Here is a 23,615-nt window from a genome sequence, read left to right on the forward strand (position 1 = left end):
GAAGCAGCAAAGATGAATAGATACAAGAAACAAGTCCATGTCAGAAAGCCATCAAATTTAACTGAACTGCACCAATTCTGTCAAGAGGAGTGGTCCAAAATTCAACCAGAAGCTTGTGGATGGCTACCAAAAGCGCCTAATTGAAGTGAAAATGGCCAAGGGACATGTTACCAAATATTAGCGCTGCTGTATGTATATTATTGACCCAGCAGATTTGATCACGTTTTTCTGTTCACCCATAATAAAGTCATAAAAGAACCAAACTTCATGAATATTTTTTGTGACAAAGAAGTATCTGTTCCAATCACTCTATCAGAGAAAAATCAGAGTTGTAGAAATAACTGGAAACTCAAGAGAGCCATGACATTATGTTCTTCACAAGTGTATGTAAACTTTTGACCACAACTGTAGGTAAAACGGCATCATTACAGATTGAGCGCGACAATGAGTGAGAGGGTCATGCAGCGCATGCATTAATTGCGTTAAATATTTTAACGTGACACATTTTTTAAAAAAAATTATTTGTCGCCGTGATTGGGATAAGCTTGACTGGACGCTGAGTTACTAAACCCAGATTGTTGATTGTGTTATTGTACAGTTTTGTGGCCATCTGATGTATGTACCATGTCTGAATGCATTAATATATATGCACGAAAGTTGCTGGATCTGCCAAAATGAACATGCAGTCTGATTATTATTATTTTCAAACAATGTCATCAAATAGACAAATACATAAAATTATGTGCAAATGCCTGCATCTTCAAATTATGAAAATAATAACAGCCTATATTTTACCAATCTTGTAATCTCGATGGGTCTTGTCTCCATTCCATGTCAGGTAGTCTAGGCACATTGTTTGCATCCTGTAATAGCGTCTGGCTAATGCATGTTAGGTCCAACATTGGTGACTACTGTTTCCGGGTCATTGCTAAATTGTGGGTACAGATTAGTAAACTGTGGGTACAGTTTAGTAATCTGTGGGTACAGATTGGTAATCTGTTGGTACAGATTGCTAAACTGTGGGTACCGTTTAGTAATCTGGGTGCAGATTACTAACTGTGGGTACAGATTAGTAAACCGTGGGTACAGATTAGTAAACTGTACCCACAGATTACTAAACTGTGGGTACAGATTAGCTATGATTTTTTTTTCTTTTTTCCTACCCTGGCACCCGGGGGGCTCCGTACGATGCTTATTAAAAAAAAAAAAGAAAGACATGATCTAATTCCGATTACCCAAAAAATTGGAAAAACACTTTGTTGAGGGTACAAAAAATAAATCCCAGTCAGCAGTAATCATACAAAATCCTGCTTTAGCTATTTTCATAAATATTTGTTACAGAAAAAATGCATTTTCACTAACTTTTATTTGAAGAAGTGGAATCTTTAAGCATGGAAAAAACACAACAGGAGCCTTGCAAAACATTGTGGGTACAGATTAGTAAACTGTGGGTACAGTTTAGTAATCTGTGGGTACAGATTAGTAAACTGTGGGTACAGATTACTAAAATATACCCACAGGTTGCTAAACTGTGGATACAGTTTAGTAATCTGCGGGTACAGATTGGTAATCTGTGGCTACAGATTGCTAAACTGTGGATACCGTTTAGTAATCTGGGTGCAGATTACTAAACTGTGGGTACAGATTAGTAAACCGTACCCACAGATGACTAAACTGTGGGTACAGATTAGCCATGATTTTTTTTTTTTGGTCATTTTTCCTACCCTGGCACCCGGGGGGCTCCTTATGATGCTTATTATAAAAAAAGACATTATTTAATTCCAATTTTATCACAAAAAAATTGGAAAAACACTTTGTTGAGGGTAGAAAAAATAAATCCCAGTCAGCAGTAATCATACAAAATCCTGCTTTAGCTATTTTCATAAATATTTGTTACAGAAAAAATGCATTTTCACTAATTTTTATCTGAAGAAGTGGAATCTTTAAGCATGGAAAAAAACACAACAGGAGCCTTGCAAACATTCATCAATAATTTATTTGTGTTCATCTCCTGAACCGGCGTCTCTGAAAAAAACCCCTCTCCGCTTTTTCCGACGCCGCGCTTTTTGAAAAATGTAAAGTTACTATACAAATTTTGAATAGAAAAGAATAAATTAACTGTGGAATTCAGTTATCATCATTATTACTTATTATCAACTCCACATTGGTTTTCCTACAGCACATTAAATGTCATCTTGTTAAGTTACATGCTCTATTTGTCTGCCGTGTGTTAAAATAAATGGTCTATGGGGGAGATGCTAATTGTGTAGCACCGGGGAAAAACAAAAACAACAACAAAAAATTGTGACGGCAACATTGTTGAAAAGCGTGAGTAGTAAAAATACCATAAAAGCATGTTAAGTACTTTTAAAAACATGAGTTTCAAGGTTCATTAACACTACATTGTGGCTGGGCGTGGGCGGGGCCTGTTGTGCGAGAGGGCGGGATTTTCCATAGGTTTCGTATCATTTTTTTAGGTGCATCAACAAAACACTTTCTGTCAATAAAATCCGTGCCTTTGACAGGGAAGGACGTCCATACCTTTTCAATTGGGAGATCTGACGTACATTGCCGTCAATGAGTTAAAAATGGGTTTGTATGTTAAAGCGGCGCTTTATGGCTTCTCTTTAGGTGAGATTGTGCTTTTGGAAGTTTGGCTAGTTTGCCTGGCTGCCATTCTTGCCACCTTATGGTTGGCGTGAACCTCAACCCCCTCCGAAACAAAAGTAGTAGCACCCATTTGTGTGTGTTTGTGTGTGTGTGTGTACAGGCAACATAAGGACATAAGTTTTGGGACACTCTTTTGGTTGGGTCTTAGTGTAGTAGTTGACATTTATGGTTAGATAATGTATTCGGTTCAATGTCTGTGTTTAACAGGGGTCCCCAAACTACGGCCCGCAGGCCAGATTTGGTCCGGCCCCCTGAACAATTAAAAAAAAAATATATATATATATTTTTTTACTTGTGTTATTTATTTTCTGGCTTTTTCTGTGAAGAACCTAGCGAGGGTTATTTGGTTATTAATTATTTGATTAATAGTGTTATAATTAGAGATGTCTCGATCCCGATCGATCGGGTCCGATCACGTCATTTTCAAAGGCAAAAAAATATCTGACATGCCTTTTTTTAATATATATATATTTCTTAATTAAATCGTTTTCTAATTGTATTTAACGTTACAGACATATGTTACACTCATCCAGAGTCTTGAGTTTAGGCTTAAGGTAGGGTTATCAAATTTATCCCGTTAATGGCGGTAATTAATTTTTTAAAAAATTTATCGCGTTAAAATATTTAACGCAACTAACACATGCGCTGCACGACCCACTCGCGCATTGTCGCGTTCAATCTGTAATAACATCGTTTTACCAATATATAGAGCTAAAAGGCAGCGTAAAATGAGTAGAGTGAATTTTGGCAGCCTTTGGAGCCTTTTTTTAATTGGCTAAAGCCTTACAATCCCTCTCCCTATGATTAGAAATATCGTGGGAAGCAATGTGGGGAAGAAAGGTAGTAATTGAGCTTTTTCTTAACACCCTATGTTATTTCCCAACGCAGAGAAGATACATCAATTGGTACCACTACGCAGTCATGGTTGCACTTCCCATCATGCATTTGAGCAGAACAGTTAAATGGCTACAGTATCATTTACTGAAAGCGCAAAAAATACACTAGATGGCAATATTTAGTCACAATATACAAAGTCACATTTATCCTTTAAGAATTACAAGTCTTTCTATCCGTGGATCCCTCTCACAGAAAGAATGTTAATAATGTAAATGCCATCTTGAGGGTTTATTGTCATAATAAACGAATACAGTACATAAGTACTGTATTCGTTTATTATGACAATAAATAAATGTTGAATGTATGTATTCGTCCGAGTTTTATTCGTTTTTTTCTTAATGCATTGCCAAAATGTATATGATCGGGAGAAATTATCGGGAATGATTGGAATTGAATCGGGAGCAAAAAAAAAAAAGCAATTGGATCGGGAAATATCGGGATCGGCAGATACTCAAACTAAAACGATCGGATCGGGAGCAAAAAAACATGATCGGAACAACCCTAGTTATAATATAATATAATATTATATTGTTATTTTATATATATAATATCATATCATATTATATTTAGGGCTGTCAAACGATTACAATTTTTAATCGAGTTGATCACAGCTTAAAAATTAATCGTAATTCAAACCATCTATAAAATATGCCATATTTTTCTGTAAATTATTGTTAGAATGGAAAGATAAAACACAAGACGGATAGATACATTCAACATACTGTACATAAGTACTGTATTTGTATATTATAACAATAAATCAACAAGATGGCATTAACATTATTAACATTCTGTTAAAGCGATCCATGGATAGAAAGACTTGTAGTTCTTAAAAGATAAATGTTAGTACAAGTTATAGCCTTTTTAAATTAAAACCCCTCTTAATTTTAGTGTTTTTAGTTTTAACTTTAGTGTGTTTAGTGTATTTTTGTGATAGATCACATTTGATGGTGATTTTAGGCAGAAATGCGAGAAATTCTAAAAGGTCTGGATTTTTCATACCACTGTATATATAATAGTTCTGCAACGATTATTTGATTAACTCGAATATTCGATTAGAAAAAAATATTAGAACTAAATTTTGTTGCTTCGAGTATTCGTTTAATTAAATTGGCATTGTAATGGTTGATTTTAAAAGTGTTGGCATTTAATTTTACTGATGAGGGTGGATACACTGCGCTCTGGTCTGCCTCTTTTCACATGGCTGTATCCAACTGCTCCCTATTAAGACCAACATAAGCTAAGTTTTTGTTTGAGCGAATGCTTTTTTTAATGCATTCTTAATTTAGTTTGTAGGTATATTTAGCCGTTTTTTTTCTGGGAATATGTGTCTGAACCACTTATTAAGAGCATTGAAAAACAAAAAACTTTAGCATTTCATAGCATTTAAGCTAGCATACTTTTTCTATCCAAGTTAGCCAATTGTTCTTTTGTTCTACACAGATCCTCATTTAAAACAAAACTAAAATTATATCGTTTGAGGCGCTCAGCTCAGGTGTTTTAATTTTTCATGTTCCTTATCCGATTATTCGAACTAACTAGTCCATCGATTAATCGACTACTAAAATATTCGATAGCTTCAGCCGTAATATATAACTGTCTTTATTTAGATTTAAGTACAAAATGTTACTTAAAATTAGTTTAAGATTTTATATTCTAATTTATTGCTTAAGTCCGTCAAGTTTATTTTCCGCCTAGCTTTTTGTCTTGTTTCAAAAAATCTTAAGTTCGTAAAATTGCTTGAAGCACTGGCAGATAATTTCACTTATTTCTAGTAGAGTTACATTGAAAACAAGGGAATTTGCCACGTAATGGCCGAGTGTCCCAATACTTTTGCCCACATGTCGTGTAAGAAATAGCACAACTGCAGCTTCGTCGCGCTACACTCAAGAGTTACCGAGGTTGCACTGGCTTGCAAAGTGCTGAGACCTTTTCGGTCAATTTCCAAAATTCTCAGAGAATTGATGGAAAGGAATTTTCAGAAACTCTTCAAATCGGGAATTCATTGGCAATTTAGGGTCATTGATAACTAATAAACAGGCTTCATATTCAAGCCGAGATGGCTCTCCTTGCCCGTATGGGGCGCCTTTGTAAAGCAGCTCATGCTGAAAATTACGACATTTTCTCACATTTAGCGCCACACAGTGTTTAAAATGTGGTGTGAAAATGTAGTCACTTTTTTTTTTTTTGCACATTCACATTATTCAGCAACTTAAATATTTTTAAATAATAAGTATTGGACATGAATGATTAAATCCAGAACCAAATATTTAATTTAAATCTTCAATATAAATCTTAAATTTATATCCTAAATATATATCTTAAATCTAAATGTTAAATCTAAATCTTAAATCCAAATGTTATATATCTCAACTCTAATTGTTAAATATAGATTTTAAATATAAATGTTAAATTTATATCATAAATGTAAATCTTAAATATATATCTAAATTAGGGCTGTCAAACTTTTAATCGTGTTAATAACAGCTTAAAAATTAATCGTAATTAATCACAATTCAAACCATTCATAAAATATGCCACATTTTTCTGTAAATTATTGTTGGAATGGAAAGATAAGACACAAGATGGATATATACATTCAACATACGGTACATAAGTACTGTATTTGTTTATTATAACAATAAATCAACAAGATGGCATTAACATTATTAACATTCTCTTCAAGCGATCCATGGATAGAAAGACTTGTAGTTCTTAAAAGATAAATGTTAGTACAAGTTATAGAAATTTTGTATTAAAACCCCTCTTAATGTTTTCGTTTTATTAAAATTTGTAAAATTTTCAGTCAAAAAATAAACTAGTAGCTCGCCATTGTTGATGTCAATAATAACACCATGCTCACTCCCCAAACCCATAAAATCATTTGGACCCAAGCGCCAGCAGAGGGAGCCAAACACCAAAAAACAAGTAACAAATGGACAATTACACTGTACTGTTTTTTTAGTCTGTTTGAGCGGGGCATGTGCGTTAATTGCGTCAAATATTTTAACGTGATTAATTAAGAAAAAAAAAATTACCGCCCGTTAACGCGATAATTTTGACAGCCCTAATCTAAATACGGAATTTAAATGTTAAGTTTGGAAATGGTTGAAACTAAATACTTAGCTTAATATGCAAATTCTCATGAGTGGAAACCGGAAGTAACAAAATAAAAGCTGGATCAGCTCAGACTTGAAAATGAATAAAACCTACTTAACGGTAGCAGTCGGATCTTGGACATGAATCATTGTGATAATAACATTTAACGTTTAAGAGAAACTGTTTAAAGAGTATTTTGTGTTTTTCGTGTCACTTTTTCTTACGTGAGCCTGGTAAAGTTACTATGAATAGCCACAAGGGGTCTCTGTTGGACTGGACTAAGCAAACAGTCTGAGCTGCTCCAGGTTTTTTTTGTTACTTCTGGTCTCCAGTCTTGTGAATTTGCATATTGAGCTAAATATTTAGTTTTAACCGTTTCCAGATACTTAGTGTCACGTCTCGGAAGTCTTGTTAATGTTTTGTGTTTGTTCAAGCCAGATCCTTTTATTTTGGTAGTGGTTTGCCTCCTTGAGCAATCTTTACTTCCTGCTCTTGCCAATCAGGCTGATCATGTCCACCTGTGACCTTCTGTATATATAGCCTGCTGCTAACCATGCCCAGTGTCGGTTTGTCGTGTATCCTGCCATGTTCCATGTCACTAGCTCATGTAAGCCTTTTCTTGACTAAGATTTATGTTGAGTTCAAATGCCCACTTTTGTTACTTTGTTGACTTCACGCAGAATTTTGGTATCCAGCAAGTTCTGTGAGTTATTGTTGACTTTGCTCAGATTTTTGGTATCCAGCAAGTGCTGTGAATTTTTGTTCTCTTTTTGAACTCCTATGAACTGAAAATAAATATTTTTGTTTAAATGGAACATACGTGCATTTGGGTCCTTAGTGAATCCCTGTCACTTAGGATTTAAATTAAAATTGAACATTTACACTGTATCAAATACTTGTTCTCCCCACCGTACATTTAAGATATATATATATATATATATTTAATAGGGCTGTCAAAATTACCGCGTTAACGGGCGGTAATTAATTTTTTAAATTAATCACGTTAAAATATTTGACGCAATTAATGCACATGCCCCGCTCAAACAGATTAAAATGACAGCACAGTGACATGTCCATTTGTTACTTGTGTTTTTTTGTCTCCCTCTGCTGGCGCTTTGGTGCGACTAAATTTATGGGTTTAAGCACAATGAGCATTGTGTAATTATTGACATCAACAATGGCGAGCTACTAGTTTATTTTTTGATTGAAAATTTTACAAATTTTATTAAAACGAAAACATTAAGAGGGATTTTAATATAAAATTTCTATAACTTGTACTAACATTTATCTTTGAAGAACTACAAGTCTTTCTATCCATGGATCGGTTTAACAGAATGTTAATGTTAATGCCATCCTGTTGATTTGTTTTAATAAAAAAATACAGTACTTATGTACAGTATGTTGAATGTATATATCCGTCTTGTGTCTTATTTTTCCATTCGAACAATAATTTACAGAAAAATATGGAATATTTTATAGATGGTTTGAATTGCGATTAATTACGATTAATTTTTAAGCGGTGATTAACTCGATTAAAAATTTTAATCGTTTGACAGCCCTAATATTTAACACTTGGATTCAAGATATAAATCTTAAATCTAAATGTTAAATTTAGATTTAACATTTGGATTTAAGATATAAATTTAGGATATAAATTGAACATTTACATTTAGGATTTAAATTAAATATTTAGTTCTGGATTTAAACATTAAGGTCCAAAATAAATATTGAAGTTGCTCGATATTGTTGTAAATGTGCAAAAAACCAAGTGACTCTAAAATTTTTACACCACATTTTAAACACTGTGGCGCTAAATGTGAGAAAATGTTGTAATTTTCAGCATGAGCTGCTTTACAAACGGTGCCCCACATGCCCGCGGATAGTTTACAACTTTGAAAATTTGTGGCAGACAAGAAACGGACGCCAAAAGCCACGCGGACGTGACGAAGTCCAAACAAAACCAACGTTTGTTATTGCTGTAGTCCGGATGGTGTTCTATCCTTGTCCGTCTAGTTTGCGGGTTAAATGAGGAAATTTTCTCATAAAGAGATTTTTTTTTGGGGGGAAGAAATATCGTCTTCTCCTTGTTTGATAATAAATATGAAGAGGGGAAAGTAAAAAGGTGACTGGGAATACTGACGCCCGACACACGGGGTTTTTAAGACCGGTGGCTCAAAACCAGCAGGAATGGGCAAATCTGAAAAGGGACTGTGCTCAATCGCTCTCTCGTTGGCGTCCGCTCGCTCCCCGTAGCTGGCGGCCTGAGCGGGGTGGGATGAAGGCGTGGCTGGAGGGAGGCTAGCGCAACGGGCGGGATGCAGTGAAGGTTCGGGAAGGTCTCAGACCAGGGTTCCGGGTTTGGCCTTGTCGCGTCTGTACCACTGCACGTCCGCCAGATCGGAACAGGAAGGGCCGCCCAGGAAGCAGCTGTCGCTGAAGGACCTGCACAAAAAGCCCAAACGGGTATTAGGCAAGGCACAAAATTCAACATGAAGCAATTTAAAGTAGGGCTGCAACTATCGAATATTTTGGTAATCGAGTAATCGACTGAAAATTTTATCGATTAATCGAGTAATCGGATAAAACAAATATAATTTTAGGTGAAGAGCAATTATAAATATACATGAGAAAACAAGACATTTCATCTAATCTTGAACCATTTTCAGTCAATGTCTTTATTTTCGATGTACATTGTTGAAAACAGCCAACAGTTGTGTCTCAAATTTGAAAAAAAAAAAAAAAAAGACTAATTCACTGCTTTCACTCAAAAAACTTGGATCTTATAAAAAAAAAGTGTCAAACGATTAAAAATTTTAATCGAGTTAATTACAGCTCAAAAATTAATTAATCGCAATTCAAACCATCTATAAATTATGCCATATTTTTCTGTAAATTATTGTTGGAATGGAAAGATAAGACACAATATATACATTCAACATACGGTACATAAGTACTGTATTTCTTTATTATAACAATAAATCAACAAGATGGCATTACCATTATTAACATTCTGTTGAAGCGATCCATGGATAGAAAGACTTGTAGGTCTTAAAAGATAAATAAATAAAATATATAAATATATAAATAAATAAAATATAAATATTTATAAAAATTTACAGAAAGTAAAACATAATAAGTAGTACAAGTTATAGAAATTTTATATTAAAACCCCTCTTCATGTTTTCGTTTTAGTAAAATTTGTAAAATTTTCAATCAAAAATTAAACTAGTAGCCCGCCATTGTTGATGTCAATAATTACTTACACAATGCTCATGGATGCTGAAGCCTATAAAATCAGTCGCACCCAAGCGCCAGCAGAGGGCAGCAAAACACAACAAGTACACCTTTCACTTTGCTGTCCTTTTAATATGTTTGAGCGGGGCATTTGTGCGTTAATTGCGTCAAATATTTTAACGGGATTAATTTAAAAAATTAATTACCGCTCGTTAACGCGTTAATTTTGACAGCCCTAATATATATATTTATATATATTATATCTTCCCTAAAAATGCCGTTACACTTGATAACACACATCACTTAAAAGTTAGGATTTTTTCCCCACGTGTTGCAATTGAATTTCTATTTGTGTCAAGCCATTTTTAAGTTCTAGTTAAGTTTTAAGTTAGTCTAAACTGGAAGTCCTGATAGGATCTGATAGTTTTTTTCAGTGTTCAAAATAAATGTATGATACAGGCTGTATTGGAGCACATTAGGGACCAGTGCTACAGTGCCTTGCAAAAGTATTCGGCCCCCTTGAACCTTGCAACCTTTCGCCATATTTCAGGCTTCAAACATAAAGATATAAAATTTGAATTTTTTGTCAAGAATCAACAACAAGTGGGACACAATGGTGAAGTGGAACAAAATTTATTGGATAATTGAAACTTTTTTAACAAATAAAAAACTGAAAAGTGGGGCGTGCAATATTATTCGGCCCCCTTGCGTTAATACTTTGTAGCGCCACCTTTTGCTCCAATTACAGCTGCAAGTCGCTTGGGGTATGTTTCTATCAGTTTTGCACATCGAGAGACTGACATTCTTGCCCATTCTTCCTTGCAAAACAGCTCGAGCTCAGCGAGGTTGGATGGAGAGTGTTAGTGAACAGCAGTCTTCAGCTCTTTCCACAGATTCTCGATTGGACTTTGACTTGGCCATTCTAACACCTGGATACGTTTATTTTTGAACCATTCCATTGTAGATTTGGCTTTATGTTTTGGATCATTGTCCTGTTGGAAGATAAATCTCCGTCCCAGTCTTAGGTCTTGTGCAGATACCAACAGGTTTTCTTCCAGAATGTTCCTGTATTTGGCTGCATCCATCTTCGCGTCAATTTTAACCATCTTCCCTGTCGCTGCAGAAGAAAAGCAGGCCCAAACCATGATGCTGCCACCACCATGTTTGACAGTGGGAATGGTGTGTTCAGGGTGATGAGCTGTGTTGCTTTTATGCCAAACATATCGTTTTGCATTGTGGCCAAAAAGTTCAATTTTGGTTTCATCTGACCAGAGCACCTTCTTCCACATGTTTGGTGTGTCTCCCAGGTGGCTTGTGGCAAACTTTAAACGAGACTTTTTATGGATATCTTTGAGAAATGGCTTTCTTCTTGCCACTCTTCCATAAAGGCCAGATTTGTGCAGTGTACGACTGATTGTTGTCCTATGGACAGACTCTCCCACCTCAGCTGTAGATCTCTGCAGTTCATCCAGAGTGATCATGGGCCTCTTGGCTTCATCTCTGATCAGTTTTCTCCTTGTTTGAGAAGAAAGTTTGGAAGGACGGCCGGGTCTTGGTAGATTTGCAGTGGTCTGATGCTCCTTCCATTTCAATATGATGGCTTGCACGGTGCTCCTTGAGATGTTTAAAGCTTGGGAAATCTTTTTGTATCCAAATCCAGCTTTAAACTTCTCCACAACAGTATCTCGGACCTGCCTGGTGTGTTCCTTGGTTTTCATAATGCTCTCTGCACTTTAAATAGAACCCTGAGACTATCACAGAGCAGGTGCATTTATATGGAGACTTGATTACACACAGGTGGATTCTATTTATCATCATGGGTCATTTAGGACAACATTGGATCATTCAGAGATCCTCACTGAACTTCTGGAGTGAGTTTGCTGCACTGAAAGTAAAGGGGCCGAATAATATTGCACGCCCCACTTTTCAGTTTTTTATTTGTTAAAAAAGTTTAAATTATCCAATAAATGTTGTTCCACTTCACAATTGTGTCCCACTTGTTGTTGATTCTCGACAAAAAAATTTAATTTCATATCTTTATGTTTGAAGCCTGAAATGTGGCGAAAGGTTGCAAGATTCAAGGGGGCCGAATACTTTTGCAAGGCACTGTACTTGGTGTTTTATCCAGCAATGACTACTGAGCTAAAATTGATAGTTAGCATTACTAAGTTTTATTTTACACCCTCATCACTCCACAACGCTATGTTATGTTAAAGCCTGTATGTAAGACACGTTAGCCACGCATCGACAGTGGTCATAATTAGTCTCATAATGAGATTCTTTAATATTTTCAAGTGGGAGAACTTGCACAATTAGTGGTTGACTAAATACTTATTTGCCCCACTGTACATTAAAACAAAAATGGAGCTTTTTGCCTTTGGAATTACAGTACATGTAACGTGAAATGTCTGTAATGACGAATCTTGTGTTAGTCAGCCACTTTAAAGCGTGGGAGATGTTAGTGCAGGTTAGAGAACTAGGAAGAAAGAGCAATGCTAGCAGCTGGCAAGAAGCTGGTCTCTCCGGGACTAATGACCGTACCTCTAGACACCAGAGCCAGGCTGAAGAGGAGACTGACAGACGTCCTCAGTGGGAGAGCTGTCTGCTGTGCCTCTATAGCAGGAGACCGCAAACATACACACACACACACACAAGGAAGGCGTGTTAGTGAAGAAGCCACGTTCAGGAGGAAAGTTAAAAAGCAGAGCCAAGCCAGATGGGAGATAGAGAAGTGCAAAAGTGAAACGTGCCAAGAGGGCGCTCTTACCCGCTGCTCTGCCAGTTGAGGATGTGCTGCGGGCTGCACGGCGGCGTGGCCGTTTGCTCGCTGGAGGGCGTCATACTCCTCTGGCTGTGAGGGGACGCGGCTACCGGCAAGAAAAATAGATGTTTGCTCAAGAATTTAGCTGTTTTTTTTTTTGTGTTTTAGTGATTGTCAAACATTTAAACAGCAGCACCTCAAAGAATACTTGGCTCTATGAGTAACACAAAGTGCGCGTTTTTTAAAAATATACTATAAAACTTGTTATTTATTTATTTATTTATTTATTTATTTATTTTTAGCTAATTTAGCTATTTTTATGACACTTTACATTTTACAGCAAGTACCATCTCAAAGACTACTTGGCTCTCCAAGTACAAAAACGTGTTATGTATTTATTTTTTAAATACCAAGTGTTTTTTTGTAATATATATTAAAAATTTAAAGATTATTGTATTTTCCTTTTATTTGATTTTTGTATCACTAAATAAATGTATGAATTAAAAAAAAAAACATCGATTAAATGAAATGAATAAATAATCTTCAAAATGTAACTTGATTTTTTTGAGTACAAAATTTAATATTATTAAATATGATTATTTTAGTCTTTTTTTTTTGAGAATTTAAAAAAATATTAAATTTCTGTTTTATTCAAATATATAAATATATTTTTTAAAATTAATAATTTATGAATATTAATGAATTTAGTTTTGTATTTGAATATTGTATGCTTTTATACTATTTTTAATGTTTTGTATTTATTTTTTAAAAAAGTTTTTTTAAACTAATTTTCTTTTTATTCAAATATCTAAATATATTATTTTAATTATTTCATCATTAAATAAATACATTTATGAGTATTAACAAATGAATTTATTTTCGTATTTAAATTTTGTATGAATTTATACTATTATTTAAAAATATATATATATTAATATTTTTGGGAGATTTAAAATTAAATTTTTTTTTTCCAAATATATAAATATAGTTTTAAAATTATTTCATCATTAAATAAATGAATTCATGAATATTAATAAATGAATTTGTTTTTGCATTTAAATATTGTATGCTTTTATACTATTTTTAATGTAGTGTATTTTAATATTTTTTGAGAAATAAAAAAAAATCTTTTTAATTCAAATATATATTTAAAAAAATATTTCATCATTAAATAAATGAATATTAGTAAATGAATTTATTTTGTGTATTTAAATTTTGTATTCTTATATACTATTTTTAATGTATTTTAATTTTTTCATTATTAAATAACTACATGAATACAATCAGAACAGCTAAAAGTAAGCAAAAATAAAATATCAAATTAAATGTTTAAAAATAAGTAAATGAATAACAACAAGCATATTATTTTTAATGCCCATTTTTAAAATATCATTTAAATGAGTTTAGAAGTGTTGATGCTCCCATTGAATGCGCTAGACGCCCAATTTGTTTTGACTAAGACAGATGGCAGCGATCATTCATGTCAAAACGGATTGGACGTCTGCTGCCGTCAATGGCAATGAAACGTGAGCATTCATTGCCAATTCAAATAAATTGGACGTGGAAAATAATAAGTGCATTGAGTGTGCTAGTAGTGTATTTTAAAGTCAGTTTGAATATTTCATTTATTTCCTGTACCACTAGAGGGAGCTGACGCACCACTGGTGGTACTCGTTTAAGAACCAGGCATTGACTAGAATGTGAGTAAAGCACAAGTACCTGGCGAACCCTTGGCTAGCGTTCCCACGCGGCTGCCCCGGAGCGAGCCTGTTTCGGATCCCGAGTGGGAGTGACTCCTCTCCTTCAAGCTCCCGGACGACCTCTGGTACCAGCAGCGCAGCTCCTCCGACACGGCCGCCCTTCCGCCGCCGCTGCCCTCGCGCCCTAACGACGGAGTCCGTACAATCTGCGAGCGCGACGGCGTGAGTCGGCCTCCGCCCTCGCCGCCCTCCTCCCCTCCCCAGGCCTCCTTGTACAGTCCCCCCGCCGTGTAGGAGCTGGAGGTCTTGAACTGGGCCTTGACGCTGTAGTGGCCCTCCTGGTCACTCTCCAAGCTGCGCACCACCACCGGGTTGGGGCTGCCCTCCACGTAAAGCGGGTACTCTTTGATGCGGTACTGGGAGGACGGCTGGCTCTGGCTGTGAAGGTAGACGCCGTGGTGGCCCCCGCCGACGCCGCTTCCGCCCGAACCCCCGACAGAACCGTTTTTAGCCGCTAGATTTGGCATGGAGCCCGAATTGGACGACCCTAGGTGACCGGCCGACCTGCGGGGAAGCACGGGAGAGGATACAAAATATTGCTGCAGCGTTTAATTCAATAACCTACGAGTCCTCGCCCTGCATTTGCAAAAAGAAAGAAAGAAAAAAAAATTAGTTCATTATCTTAGTGTACCTATGCCTCTGCCGTTGCCTCTGCCTGGCTTTGGAAGGCGAATCCTCCCCAAGGGTGGAGTAGTTGGGGTTGCTACCGGGCGCCAAGGGCCCGCCGGCTGGGTAGAAGTGCTCCGAGCTGCTCTGGCTGGTACAAGAGGAGCAGTCGTCCAGCGGGTCGGAGCCGTTGGAGCTCCGCGCCGGGCCCAGGAAAAAGTCCGGGCTTCCTAGCGTACCCAACGCGTGCGGGTGCGCGTCCGGGTCCGACGTCAGGAGCTTGCCTTGGGACTCCAAACTGGAGCTGCGGTTCCTAAAGTGCTGAGCGAGGCTGTGCAGACGTGTGGGGCTGATGTCCACTGACCTGTTGTGACAAGACGGACCACAGTTGCTCTGAAAATTAACCGAAGTAACTTTTACCACTTAAAACACTCAAACTACGGAAGATTCATTTTCGAAGATTCATTGAAGATATTCATTTTGCAACTTATTTGCAAGATTCAAGTGTGACTTTTGAAGGAAAACACAAAATTGTCTGGGTGACCCCAAACTCCAGAGAGTCTCCAGAGATGAGTTTTATCTGTATATTTTCGCATTTGAAGGTTAGCCTTGGGATTTGGCTTTGACCCTGGATCCTCCTCTCTACAATTGCTTATTGTTTCTTTAAAAGGGAAATAATATATTTGTGCTTGTGCCAGTGCATAGTGTCTTAAAGAGCATACGACAGGAGAAAAAAAGTCTTAAATAGCATTATTATGTGAATTAGAATCATATTTTGAGACGATTCGACTATATACAACAATTTAGCCAAGCGCAGATGACGAGAAATTAGTCTTTTAATCTGCCGGTTAGCCACGCCTACCATTATAGGGCTCTAGCGTCCCCAACAGGTGGATGACGTCAGCGGGAGACTGGGCTCATCGGTATTACTATTCAGCCCATTGAGGGGGAATTATTCAGAACGAGATAAACGCGACGAAGAGAGCCGCAAAATGTCATTGTTTCAGTCTATCTACTCCAATATTTTTACAGGATATTCTTTTTATCCAAGTAGTTTTCCCCAATAGCTAAATAAATGGCTTGAGAAGGACCAGTCAGCCCATCGAGGGGGAACTATTCACAACGAGGTAAACGCGACAAAGAGATCTGCAAAATGTCAGTTTCTGTCTCTTTACTTCAATATTTTTACAGGATCTTCTTTTTATCCAAGTATTTTCCCCAATTGCTAAATAAATGACATGGTCATGACAAATAACAGTCTTGTGCTAAATGGAATATGAAATAATAAAAATGCACTTATTCAGGATGCCATGGCAAAATTACTCCATAATGGTCAAAACTGTCCACTTCACCTTTACTGTCGCACCTCCCGAACGATATTTTATGACACCTAAATCGGACATATGCCATTTCCCTTCCCCGGCTTTGGAGAATGTAAACAAACCAGGAGTCGTGACAGCTAGCCGACATGCTAACCCGAACCGAGTGATGTTTCAAAGTCTTCGATGCAGAAAATCACATATAACTAGCCCGGATTATTTGACATGACGACTGGGTTGTTGATTGTCTTCGCGGATCGGCAAACCGCTCGGCAAAGAGAAATTTACAGTTCGTTCCCCGGAGGAGGGCGGCTGCAGTTGTTGTGCAGCTAACGTGCAGCTAATGTGCACAAGGAGAGCTTTTTACATGCCTATCAATGATCAAACGTAAGTAGTCCTTTATTTAAAGAAAGTTTGTAGTAGGGTTGTTCCGATCATGTTTTTTGGTCCCGATCCGATCCCGATTGTTTTAGTTTGAGTATCTGCCGATCCCGATATTTCCATATCCGATTGCTTTTTTTCCCTCCCGATTCAATTCCAATCATTCCCGATAATTTTTCCCAATCATATACATTTTGGCAATGCATTAAGAACAAAATGAATAAAACTCGGACGAATATATACATTCAACATACAGTACATAAGTACTGTATTTGTTTATTATGACAATAAATCCTCCAGATGGCATTTACATTATTAACATTCTTTCTGTGAGAGGGATCCACGGATTGAAAGACTTGTGACTTTGTATATTGTGACTAAATATTGCCATCTAGTGTATTTGTTGAGCTTTCAGTAAATGATACTGTAGCCATGCCCAAATGCATGATGGGAAGTGGAACCATGACTGTGCGTAGTGCTACCAATTGATATATCTTCTCTGCATTGGGAAATAACATAAGGTGTTAAGTAAAAGATCAATTGCTATCTTGCTTCCCCACATTGCTTCCCATGATCTTTGTAATCGTGGGGAGAGGGATTGTAAGGCTTTAGCCAATTAAAAAAAGGCTCCAAAGGCTGCCAAAACTCACTCTACTCATTTTACGCTGCCTTTTATCTCTCTATATAGGTAAAGCGGCGCCATTACAGATTGAGCGCGACAATGCGTGAGTGGGTCATGCAGCGCATGCATTAATTGCGTTAAATATTTTAACGTAATATATTAATTGAAAAATTAATTACCGCCGTTATCGGGATAAATTTAATAACCCTAAAGACTCTGGAAGAGTGTAACATATTATGTATGTAGCGTTAAATACAATTAGAAAACGATTTAATTAAAAAAAAAAAAAAATTTTTTTTAAAAAGGCATGGCCGATATTTTTTTGCCGATTCCGATACTTTGAAAATGACGTGATCGGACCCGGTCGATCGGCATCATCTCTAGTTTGTAGTGTTTACTTTGTAATCGCTGTATTCGTATTTGACATAATACAAAACAAGATGTTTACTTAATTCCTCGTAATTCTAATGGTCCTACAGTAGTAGGGCTTGTTTTGGCCAATATCCACGGTGAATGGGAACCTTTTGAAACCCCAAAAAGGCGCACACGCCTCTCCCTCATACAGCAAGATTTTTCTGCAGCCGTTTGGCTGGTGTGATGCGAAAAATAAACGTATTAATCCGCAAAATCAGCTGAATCCTTAGTCCTCATACACAACAGTACGGCTGTATAGTGAAGAGGACCCCTTCATCCGTACACGTTACAGCGCCCTCCTCCTCAATGCAAGACCGAAGCTGGAAGACACTCATTTTCATGGCGCGGGTTTAAAAAAAAACTAAATAAATATAGCGATCGCTTCCACACACATCCAAGCGGTCCATATCATTCAGGAGCATAAAATACCGCGTGTATTATGAAATAAACATGCTTTTTCGTGTCAAACGCACTTTAAGAGACCACCCCAAAAAATTTGGGCCCTGCCCTGCTGCCAGAATAATGGTGCCATATTGGTGCCCCTTCCGATTCTGGTAGGTCAATGGCAGTAAAACATGATCATTCAATGCCAAGTAAGGTTTGAAGTGCTTTAGGACAAACCTGGTGGAATGTACGTAGTGTGGCGTCCGTGTCCTCAGGTCCGGCGTGGACGGCATGCTGGACTGAGAGTTCCACTGAGGGAGGCTCCTGATGGGGCTGCTCTGCAGAGAGTTGCTACCTCCCGCTTCCGTGCTGCCGGAGCTCGGGAATCTCCTGTGACTGAAGTGAAAAAGATCATTTGGATGAGTTCAAGAAAAAAATACCTCGACGTGTCGGCTTATATCCAACCAGGGTCTCACCTGGAGTGAGAAGAGCGCTTCTTGACTTTTTCGTATGGCTCGTCGAGTGAAGACTCGCTCCACATTTTGGGCTTGATTGGCGATTTATCGTAATCGCCGCGGCCGAAATGCAGATGTCGTAGCCCGTCCAGGGACTGCGGCGGAGGGGGACGACTGTGGGAGGGAGGACGCGGCGGGAGGCCCTTGTGGGGCGACGCTATTGGCGAGTAGTTGGGCGTCCCCGTCATCTGGGGGTCGTCGTCATCCAGGACCAGAGCGTCGGATAGGGAACTTTCTTCCGAGCCAATGTTGGCCTCTGTAAATTGGAATGTGCTGTTAAGATAACTCATGTCATAGTTAACTTGTTTGCAATATAAAGGAGTTAAAAAAATTGGAGTCATGAGGTCAAAGGTCAGAGAGGCCACAAAAGGGATTTTGCGATAGCTTAATAAGAAAATAATTTATCCAGCTTAGATTTGCAGGATTGGTGAATCGATAAGAGAAGGGGTCAAAGGTCAAAGAGGTCAGAAATCTGGCGATGCTTTGAATTTGGTAACTTGTTGATAACACACACTAATGAGGCAAAACAGTACATTACTCTCAATTAATTCTGGTGATAGGGTTGAATGCACAATGGCGTCACCTTGTGGTCGATACGTGAACAAACCAGTCTCAGTTGTCTGCCGTAGCATTTTTGTTTGTGTGTTAAAGCTTTTTGTAAAACATTACGTTTGAGTTAATATAACTAGGGCTGTCAAACGATTAAAATTTTTAATCGAGTTAATTACAGCTTAAAAATTAATTATTCGTAATTAATCGCAATTCAAACCATCTATACAATATGCTATATTTTTCTGTAAATTATTGTTGGAATGGAAAGATAAGACACAAGACGGATATATACATTCAACATACAGTACATAAGTACTGTATTAGTTTATTATAACAATCCATCAACAAGATGGCATGAACATTATTAACATTCTCTTAAAGCCATCCATGGATAGAAAGACTTGTAGTTCTTAAAAGATAAATGTTCGTACAAGTTATAGAAATTTTATATTAAAACCCCTCTTAATGTTTTCGTTTTATTAAAATTTGTAAAATTTTAAATCAAAAAATAAACTAATAGCTCGCCATTGTTGATGTCAATAATTACACCATGTTCACTCCCAAAACCCATAAAATCATTTGGACCCAAGCGCCAGCAGAGGGCGCCACACACCAAAAAACAAGTAACAAGCGGACATTACACTGCTGTCATTTTAATCTGTTTGAGCGGGGCATGTGCGTTAATTGCGTCAAATATTTTAACGTGATTAATTTATAAAATGAATAACCGCCCGTTAACGTGATAATTTTGACAGCCCTAATCTAAATACAAAATTTAAATGTTAAATCTGGAAATGGTTGAAACTAAACACTTAGCTTAATATGCAAATTCTCATGAATGGAAACCGGAAGTAACAAAATTAAAGCTGGATCAGCTCAGACTGTTTGCTTATGGTGCTTGAAAATGAATAAAACTACTTAACGGTAGGAGTCGGCTCTTGGACATGAATCATTGTGATAATAACAATATCTAGGTAAAATGCACATTTAATAGAATCTGTTTAAAGAGTATTTTGTGTTTTTCGTGTCACTTTTGCTTACGTGAGCCTAGTAAAGTTACGATAAATAGCCACAAGGGGTCTCTGTTGGACTGGACTAAGTAAACAGTAAGCAAACAGTCTGAGCTGCTCCAGTTTTTTTTTTGTTACTTCCGGTCTCCAGTCATGTGAATATAGCATATAATTTTGACAGCCCTAAATATAATATAATTGAGTTAATCGTTAATATATGTCTTTATAGTAAGATAACAAATTTAGTGCGTAAGCACCTTCGATTATTAGCGATGCCCTTTGAGTGGGTTTCTTTCCAGAGCGAATCCGATATTCGTTGATGGAATTCTCGATCTCCTGCAGCTTCTTGAGGGCGTTGAGATACGACGTCTTCCTCTGCTTTTTCAGCTTCTTGCTGTTGACGTGCGGGTCGCCGGCCAGGCGACGGGCAGCTTCGGTTATCTGCGACTGAATGGCGAACTCCCGCTCCAGCCGCTCCAGTTCCTCTTCCTGAGACGGCAACGGTACGAAGAAAACAGCATGTGCGATAAGTTACGTACTCGTGATCCAGAAACAACAACAAGCATAGTTTGCAGACGTTGTAATTCTCCCTTAGCCAGAGAAAGCAGGGTGCAGAAATCATTTATTTTGGTTGCAGCGGATTTTCTCACCGCTGAATCCTCTCTATAGAAACACTTGACGTTCCAATGAAAACAGTAACAAGCTGTCTTTCTCTGTACTTCTGCTGGGATTTGTCAAGTGGGGATCACCAAGGAAAACATCTCCGTCCGGCTTGAAGTACTTATATTTAGTATCAAAGGTACTGTACTGGAACAGGGAGTTGGCAAGTAGAGTATGACTGCGCGCCGCAGTACTGTTTATATGGCAATGAATTTGAAATGAAAAATGCATTCAAAAATTTTTGATTTAAAAATTGTTTATCAAAGTCAAAGAGGATCTTTTTTTTTAGTGTTTCCGGTCCAAAAACAGCCATTTCGGTCCAAATTTGTCATGCTTGCGCGTTTTCTTTATACAAGGAGTCCACAATTGCAGTACACACGCATGCTGGATAATTTACGTACTATTACTAGGCTACTACAAAGACAGCGTTCTATTTCACCACAATGTGTGTTGGAGTTTTTGAATTGGAAATAAAATTGCCCGTGTATTATAATGCAAAACCCCACAGCTAGATGGCGCTATGACCCACAAACACATTTGGAAACTAAAAGGTCCAATAAGCACGGCGGCAGCTGAACAGCAACAACAAACAATAATTCAGCTACAATGCAAGCATGTCTTACCTATTTGAACATACCAAGGGGAGCTAGAACTACCATCATAATCATCTTAATTTTCAACCTTGAATTAAGTTTTAGAAAATTTCAGTTTTTGTGATGAAAAAATTGCTAATTTGTTATATATATACTGCTCAAAACAATAAAGGGAACACTAATGTAACACATTGTAGATATAAATGAATGAAATATTTTTATTACATACAGTGGGGCAAATAAGTATTAGTCAACCCCTAATTGTGCAAGTTCTCCCTCTTGAAAATATTAGAGAGGCCTGTAATTGTCAACATGGGTAAAGTTAGTAGTTTATAGTTTGATTTTTAAAGAATTTATTTGCAAATCATGGTGGAAAATAAGTATTTGGTCAAGACCAAAAGTTCATTACAATACTTTGTTATGTACCCTTTGTTGGCAATAACATAGGCCAAACGTTTTCTGTAACTCTTCACAAGCTTTTCACAGACTGTTGCTGGTATTTTGGCTCATTACTCCATGCAGATCTCCTCCAGAGCAGTGATGTTTTGGGGCTGTTGTTGGGCAACAGGGACTTTCAACTCCCTCCTCACCCCGTGGCATCAAAATGATAACAAGAACGGGGAGCAAAAATCCCAGAACCACACTGGGGGACCTAGTGAATGACCTACAGAGAGCTGGGACCACAGTGACAAAGGTTACTATCAGTAACACAATAAGCCACCAGGGACTCAAATCCCGCACTGCCAGACGTGACCCCCTGCTGAAGAAATTACACGTCCAGGCCCGTCTGCGATTCGCTAGAGAGCATTTGGGTGATCCAGAAGAGGACTGGGAGAATGTGTTATGGTCAGATGAAACCAAAATAGAACTTTTTGGTAGAAACACAGGTTCTCTTGTTTGGAGGAAAAAGAATACTGAATTGCACCATACCCACTGTGAAGCATGAGGGTTGAAACATCATGCTTTGGGGCTGTTTTTCTGCAAAGGGACCAGGACGACTGATCTGTGTAAAGGAAAGAATGCATGGGGCCATTTATCGAGAGATTTTGAGTGAAAATCTCCTTCCATCAGCAAGGGCATTGAAGATGAGACGTGGCTGGGTCTTTCAGCATGACAATGATCCCATACACACAGCCAGGGCAACAAAGGAGTAGCTTTGTAAGAAGCATTTCAAGGTCTCAACCCAATAGAAAATCTGCGGAGGGAGTTGAAAGTCCGTGTTGCCCAACGACAGCCCCAAAACATCACTGCTCTAGAGGAGATCTGCATGTAAGAATGGGCCAAAATACCAGCAACAGTGTGTGAAAAGCTTGTGAAGAGTTACACAAAACGTTTGGCCTCCGTTATTGCCAGCAAAGGTTACATAACAAAGTATTGAGATGAACTTTTGGTATAGAACAAATACTTATTTTCCACCATGATTTGCAAATAAATTATTTAAAAATCAAACTGTGATTTTCTTTTCTTTTTTAATCCATATTCTCTCTTTTATGGTTGAGGTTTAACCATGTTGACAATTACAGGCCTCTCTAATATTTTCAAGTGGGAGAAATACTTATAATAAATACTTATTTGCCCCACTGTATATATATATATATATATATATATATATATATATATATATATATATATATATATATAAAATGACAGCCATTGCGCACTGTAAGGACAGGTTCGAGTGTGTGTGAATGTTGACGAGGGAGGTTTGTGATTTAGAAAAAAAAAAGAAGTCCCTGGAAACTTGACAAATCCAACAACCTCTGCTATTAACAAAATAAACCCACGCACATACTTTTCCCTGGCAGTCGTGTGACCGCAAACTCTTCCTCTGAAGCCACTATTTTTAGCAGGACCGCAGTCTAGATTATTATTATTCTTACTACTTTTTTTCTTAAACCAAGGCAGGTGTAGCAAAAGGTTCGTAATGTTTTAGACTAGGTTAAGCGGCATTAGGGATTGAAAAGTTGAAAGCGTTCACCTCTCCCTTTGGAAGAATCTTCTGTTCGTCCAGTTTGAAGGCAGTGCCGATCTTTCGCCGCACTGTGGGAGCTTCCTCTCCAGGATCCAGTGGGTATTCCTTGGGAAGTTTTCCAGTCAGCTCCTGAAAATGCAAATTTACAAGCACAATGTACGAGCAT

At 37.5% G+C, this 23,615-nt stretch overlaps 1 protein-coding gene across 12 annotated transcripts in view; it reads right to left on the reverse strand.

Moving 5' to 3' along the window:
• Positions 1 to 1,614: 1,614 nt before the first annotated feature.
• frmd4a (FERM domain containing 4A) overlaps positions 1,615 to 23,615 on the reverse strand; it is a 362,265-nt gene continuing 340,264 nt past the window's right edge. For 7 of the 12 annotated variants that reach the window (XM_057835972.1, XM_057835971.1, XM_057835968.1 and 4 more), the window contains 8 exons: positions 23,456 to 23,578; positions 20,482 to 20,713; positions 18,624 to 18,918; positions 18,385 to 18,543; positions 15,053 to 15,391; positions 14,381 to 14,925; positions 12,668 to 12,767; positions 1,617 to 9,108 (listed from right to left, as the gene is read on the reverse strand). In XM_057835972.1, coding sequence (XP_057691955.1) covers positions 9,006 to 9,108; positions 12,668 to 12,767; positions 14,381 to 14,925; positions 15,053 to 15,391; positions 18,385 to 18,543; positions 18,624 to 18,918; positions 20,482 to 20,713; positions 23,456 to 23,578 — 1,896 coding nt within the window. In that variant the 3' untranslated portion in view covers positions 1,617 to 9,005. Of the gene's footprint in view, positions 9,109 to 12,441; positions 12,514 to 12,667; positions 12,768 to 14,380; positions 14,926 to 15,052; positions 15,392 to 18,384; positions 18,544 to 18,623; positions 18,919 to 20,481; positions 20,714 to 23,455; positions 23,579 to 23,615 lie in introns of all 12 variants that reach the window. The other 5 variants (XM_057835965.1, XM_057835964.1, XM_057835963.1 and 2 more) reach the window with 3 other exon arrangements.

This window comes from Corythoichthys intestinalis, chromosome 5, assembly GCF_030265065.1.
Source record: "Corythoichthys intestinalis isolate RoL2023-P3 chromosome 5, ASM3026506v1, whole genome shotgun sequence".
Taxonomy (NCBI): Eukaryota; Metazoa; Chordata; class Actinopteri; order Syngnathiformes; family Syngnathidae; genus Corythoichthys; species Corythoichthys intestinalis.